Source organism: Myotis brandtii, unplaced genomic scaffold (assembly GCF_000412655.1).
Source record: "Myotis brandtii unplaced genomic scaffold, ASM41265v1 scaffold630, whole genome shotgun sequence".
In the NCBI taxonomy this organism is placed as follows: Eukaryota; Metazoa; Chordata; class Mammalia; order Chiroptera; family Vespertilionidae; genus Myotis; species Myotis brandtii.
The window spans coordinates 1,933,488-1,939,701 of record NW_005370412.1 but is presented as its reverse complement, the minus strand read 5'-3'; the positions used below and the strand labels follow the sequence as shown (position 1 = coordinate 1,939,701).

The following is a 6,214-nucleotide window of genomic DNA, read 5'->3' as shown; positions in this document are numbered from 1 at the left end:
ACCATTTGTCTCTGGATCTATTCTTGTTCATCAGATTATGTTGATCATTATATCCCACATATGAGTAAGATCATGTGATATTTATCTTTCTCCAACTGGTTTATTTTGCTTAGCATAATGCTCTCCAGTTCCATCCATGCTGTTGCAAATGGAAAAATATGGAACACTTCATGAATTTGCATGTCATCCTTGTGCAGGGGTCATGCTAATCTTCTCTGTATCGGTCCAAGTTTAGTATATGTGCTGCCGAAGCAAGCACTAAAAATAGACCTTTTTAACGTTTCAACGGAAGTGCTTTTAAATATCAGGTTATCCTTGTTTACTTGGGGGTATAGGTATTATCTATAAAAATAAAAGCATAATATGCTAATTAGACCAGACATCCTTCCAGAAGTCCTTCCAGAAGACCTTCTAGGTGAAGCCATGGCAGCAGGGGCCGAGGCAGAGGCGGCGCTGGTGGGGGCTGAGCCCCTTGCACGAATTTCGTGCATCGGGCCTCTAGTGTTAAATAAAGTTATTTTACAGATATTAGGCCCAAAATCTTAAGTGGGGTTTAGAATTAAGTATATCAAATGTTAGCATTACTGACCACCAAAGTATAATATAACCAAAGTTTTGTGGGGCATTGTATCTGTAGATACAAAGAAGGAAAGCAATTGCCATTCTTAAGATTATACAATACTAGAGGCTCGGTGCACGAATTTGTGCACAGGTGGGGTCCCTTGGCCTGGCAAGCGATCAGGGCTGATTGGAGCTGTCTCGCCCAGTCCCAGTCAGGGCTGATCCGGGCCAGTTGGCCAGGGCCAGGGACTGCAGGAGGTTGGCTGGCTGCAGGAGGTTGGCTGTGGGAGTGCACTGACCACCAGGGAGCAGCTCCTGTGTTGAATATCTGCCCACCGGTGGTCAGTGCACGTAATGTTGACTGATTGTTCAGTTGACTGGTTGTAATGGTCGCTTAGGCTTTTATATATGTAGATAATGTCAAGTATTTTCTGTTTAGCCCTGACTGGGTGGTTCAGTTGATTGGAGCATCATCCCATGCACCAAAAGATTGTGATTTGATTCCCAGTCAGGGCACATACCTAGGTTGCGGGTTGGTTCTAGCCCTAGGTACATGGGACAGCCAATCCATGTTTCTCTCCTCTCTCTCTTTCTTTCTCTCTCTCTCTTTCTTTCTCTCTTTCTCTCATTCTCTCTCTTCTCCCTTCCTTTCTCTCTAAAAATCAATTTAAAAAAAGCATACCTTTGGGTGAAAGTTAAAAATAAAAGCACTTTCTGTCTAGTGTCAAACATATTTCTGTTTTCTTAGAAAGAGCACAGGCCACAATGGACAGGAAATTCCAGAGGCAAGACAATGCTACAGATTCTGAAAGTGCTAATTTAAGTTCAGAGTGTATCTCCATTGGTGCATAAGCCATACTTTACTCATTTTTATTGCTATGTAGCATTTCATTGTATAAATATACCATAATTTATTCTTTTTACTGTCAATAGACATTTGCATTTCTTCCAGTTTTTGACCATTATAACAATCCTGCTAATGACCATGTATATATCTCCTGCGGTTTATATGCAAGATTTCTCTAGGATGTATACCTAGGAGTGAATTTGCTGATCATAGAGTTTTCATCTTTTCCAAATTCTACCAAATAGTCTTCCAAAGTTATTGAACCAATGAATATAATAGTTGTAATTGCTCTTCATCTTCACAAACACTGAGGGTGTCAGTAACTGTCATTGCTGATTATATGTTATATATAATCTCTCAGTGTGTGTGGGCCAAAATTCTTAATTAGACTAATAGACTTTATAGTAAATGTGGTTCATTAAATGATAGGACTAAAAACTTATATTTAAATACAACTAGTGAAATTATGCTAAAAATAAATATAAAGTAAAACAGTGGAATATTTCGCTTGACCAAGATTGTGTACTTTATTTTGTTTTCACCCTCTCTTTCTAGAAATAGCAAGTGAGGCGGAATCTCCAGTACTTTCCTACTCTCATCTGCACAGTGAAAGCTCTATTCCAGAAGAATTAGGCAGCCCTGCTGTTGAATATAGACCTTCTGAGTCCATAGTTCAGGAGCAGCCTGGTAGTCCAGATCACAGTATACTTACTGAAGACATGGTTTTTTCACAAGAACTGGAATCTTCTACTTCTCCTAGTAAACATGTAAGTTAATATATATTTACTAGAGGCCCAGTGCACAAAATTAGTGCACTCATGATGGTGGTGGGGAGTCCCTCAGTCTGGCCTGCGCCCTCTCGCAGTCCAGGAGCCCTTGGAGTATGTCCGACTGACGGCTTAGGCCCACTCCCCACGGTGGGGAGCGGGCCTAAGCCGTCAGTCGGACATCCTTAGCTCTGTCGCTGCAGCGGGAAAGGCTCCTGCCACTGCCGCTGCACTCGCCAGCCATGAGCCGGGCTTCTGGCTGAGCGGCACTCCCCTTGTGGGAGCTCCTGCATTGAGTGTCTGCCCCCTGGTGGTCAGTGCGCGTCATAGTGACCGGTCGTTCTGCCGGTCAGTTAATTTGCATATTAGCCTTTTATTATATAGGATATCTTAAAGCTTTAGGAAAAAACTGTCTAAAAGGTATATTATTAACAGTTATAGTCTTGTTGCTAATGACAGTGTCAACTATCATAACTAACATAGTATATGACATTTGAGCAAAAATAAAGCTTTTCATTAACTTCTAAAAATTTATAAATATCTGACCTTTTGCTTTAGTGACAGTTATAAAATTATATGCAATTAAGTCTGTTAATATTGAGGGTATAGGAAAGAATATGTGGGAATATCACAAATTATTAAAATCTGTTTTGTCATAATAATAGAAACAATAAGAGCTTAAACAGTGTGTCTTTTCTGAAATGTAGCTTATAACTGCTCTATAATGTAGTTTATAACTGCTCTATAAACTCAGTCAGAATAAAAGTAAGGTTTCATCGTTTTAAGGCAGGATCTAAAATGGTTATTGATTCTAAATTAGAATAGTGGTCACTTTTAGAATAAGAAATGTTTTCCACATTGTTCTTAATTCTATACTTCATAAATAAAATTTAGCTGGTAAAAATTTAAGCTACAGACTTAACTTTTTTCTTTTTAGCTTGAGTTTATAAAGTATATAAAGGAATTAACCTAAAAATATCAAATATTAAATGGACACAAACATTGTGAAAGCCTGTCTATGTTTTAAAAAGTAATTCACCTAACTTCAGAATGGAATATACTTTGTTAAAGTGTATGTTTATTGTGGATGTGAAGAAAGAATAGCATTTCCCTGTTGGAAAATCAGTCAGATTCACTTGTGTGACAACATCTGAAAAATTTAGATGATAGATATCATTTTTTTATCCAATGAAGAGCCCATCCCATGTTATGTTGCAAAATATTCCAATGCTTTGTGCACATACTTGAAAATAGAGCTTTTAGGTTGTAAAAAGATTTTTTTTAATATTTTTATTGATTTCAGAGAGGAAGGGAGAGGGAGAGAGAGATAGAAACATCAATGATGAGAGAGAATCACCGATTGGCTGCCTCCTGCACACCCCCAACCGGGGACCGAGCCCACAACCCAGGCATGTGCCCTTGACCAGAATCGAACCTGGGACCCTTCGGTCTGCAGTCTGATGCTCTATGCACTGAGACAAACCAGCTAGGGCAGGTTGTAAAAAGATTTTAATGACATTTTCATATTAGTGATTTCTTGGTTATTATCTGTAAATGGGCTTATTGTATATATAATTTACTTGTTACATGATTCCTACCTTCCGGGAATTTGCAACCAAACTATGCCTTTTTACACAATCTTATTTATCACTTGCTATAAATTGATTAGATTTTACCTAGCATCCTTATTGAGGTTCAGGATAGCCACTATCTGATCGAATACTAAAAATGTGTTGTTTTCTCACAAGAAAATATATAAAGGAAATCAAAATTAGTGTACCTTAAAGTGGTTTTTATAATAAAAATAATATTTATTGAGTACTTAGTTACCAAGGGCCAGGTAGTATGCTGAATGTCTTATGTGGTTAACCTCACAGTGCTCACCCTGAAGCTTAGCAGGCTAGGAAACTTGCCCAGGGATAGGAAGTGATTGACAGCAAGGAATCAGATCAGGCTTTCTCACTTCCAGTTGACATCAAGGTAGAAAGTATGTCCTTAGTAATCTCTTATGGGCAGTCTTCTTATGCTCTGTTTGCTTCCCTTCTTCCTTCCCTCTCTTCCTTCAATACAAGAAGTACATACTTAGTATTTAATTTTTTTTCATTTTATTGAGATATAATTGACATATAACACTGTATAAGTATAAGGTGTGTAGCATAGAATGACTTGACACACATATATTATGAAATGATTGCCACATTAAGTTAACATCCATCACTTCATATAGTTACCAAAAAATTCATTTTCCTTGTTATGAGAATTTTTAGGACCTACTGTCTTTTTTGTTTGTTTGTTAGTCCTCACCCAAGGATATTTCTACATTGATTTTTAGAGAGAGTGGAAAGGAGAGGTAGAGAAAGAGGGAAACGTCAATGTGAGAGAGGCACATCGACTGGCTGCCTCTCACACACACCCTGATCAGGGCTGAGGAAGGAGCCTGCAACCAAGGCATTGTGCCCTTGACCAGAATTGAACCCAGGACCTTCAGTCTGCAGACTGACACTCTATCCACCAAGCCAAACCAGCTAGGGCAGCAACTTTCAAGTATACCACACAGCCATGTTAACTACAGTCATCATGTGCCACATTACATCCCCAGTATTTATTTATCTTATAACTAGAAGTTCTTATCTTTGACCACCTTCACTCAATTCTTTCATTCCCCATCCTCCATCTCTGGTAACCACAAATCTGATCTATTTTTTCTGTGAGTTTGTGGGGGTTTTTTAGATTTCACATACAAGTGAGATCATGTAGTATTTGTTTTTCTCTCTCTCTGACTTAATTTCACTTAGCATACTGCCCTCAGGGTCTATCCATGTCATCATACATGATATACCATCTATTTGTTGATGGAGAACTGCCATATGATCGAACATTTACACTTCTGGGTAGATGTCCAGAGGAAACAAAATCACTATGTTGAAGAGATATCTGTACCACCCCAACTTAGTATGTTTTAAATTAAAAAGAATAAGAGGTAATATCACTTATACAATAATTAGTACTAGTTCATTATAAACATCTTTTAAAGTATGTTTTTCTATAACTTTTTTCTGTTCCTTTAAAAAATTGACGTCTTATCTTTTGTAAAATTTATAGTGTTTTTTCATTTTTTAAGTCATAGAGTTATTTAAAATTCTTTGTAAATAATATTTGTAACTGGTTAATATCTGGAGTTTTAAATAGAATTTACAACTATATCATAGACCAGTTCTCATTTAGTTTTTCTGTTTGCACAGTCACCTCCCAAAAGCTGCACGTCTGTGTCAAAGCTGGAGTCCAGCAAAGGAAGTTACAAGATTGGAGGGCAGTGTCGTCCACCTGTCAAGTCCCATCAACCCAGTTACAGTTGGTCAGATGAGTCAGTATCTATGACACAGTCAGGTAAGACTAATAAAGAAGAGTTTTTTACTTTGTACCATACTTGAATTTTCTTAATAAGCTTTGTCTAACCATATGTTGGTATGATGTTATCCTTTGTTGCATTTGCCATAAGCCTTTTTTCTTGCCAGGATTAAATTTCATAGTTCTTGGCTTTTCATTGATAATTAATTATATCCCCAATTACACTAAATATGAAAAACTTAGATTATCTGGTGTTAACGGGCGTCATTTATTCATCAGGCATTTATAGTATTTTTTTCTGTGTCAGGCATCCTTATATGTTCCTATTGTGCTCTGTGCTTCCACTTGTTACACCAGACAGCACATCAGTTGTAACCAAATGTTACCCAGCAGGTCTCCCCTCCTAGAATACAGACTCCTGGAAAGGAGAGTCTATATTTTGTTAACAGTTGTAGCACCAGAACCTAGCAGGTCCTTTGCATTGCATATGATAGGTAGTTATTAAATGTTTCTTGAATGAATTAACGATGACCATGAGGAGAGATGGGAGGTGATGAAGCAGGATAGCAAATCACTAATACATTCTTTTTCAGAAGCTCAAATTTCTTATTTTTAAATGTTAGGTTGACTTTGCCTTTTTTTTAAGATTTATTTTTCAACTAGAGGCCTGGTGCACAAAAATTTGTGCACT

The 6,214-nt window shown here is 37.6% G+C and overlaps 1 protein-coding gene across 7 annotated transcripts in view; it reads left to right on the top strand.

Moving 5' to 3' along the window:
* CEP350 (centrosomal protein 350kDa) overlaps positions 1-6,214 on the top strand; it is a 115,661-nt gene that overhangs the window by 84,137 nt on the left and 25,310 nt on the right. For all 7 annotated transcript variants that reach the window (XM_014528343.1, XM_014528342.1, XM_014528345.1 and 4 more), the window contains 2 exons: positions 1,964-2,175; positions 5,418-5,562. In XM_014528343.1, the coding sequence (XP_014383829.1) occupies positions 1,964-2,175; positions 5,418-5,562 (357 nt within the window). The remainder of the gene's footprint in view (positions 1-1,963; positions 2,176-5,417; positions 5,563-6,214) is intronic.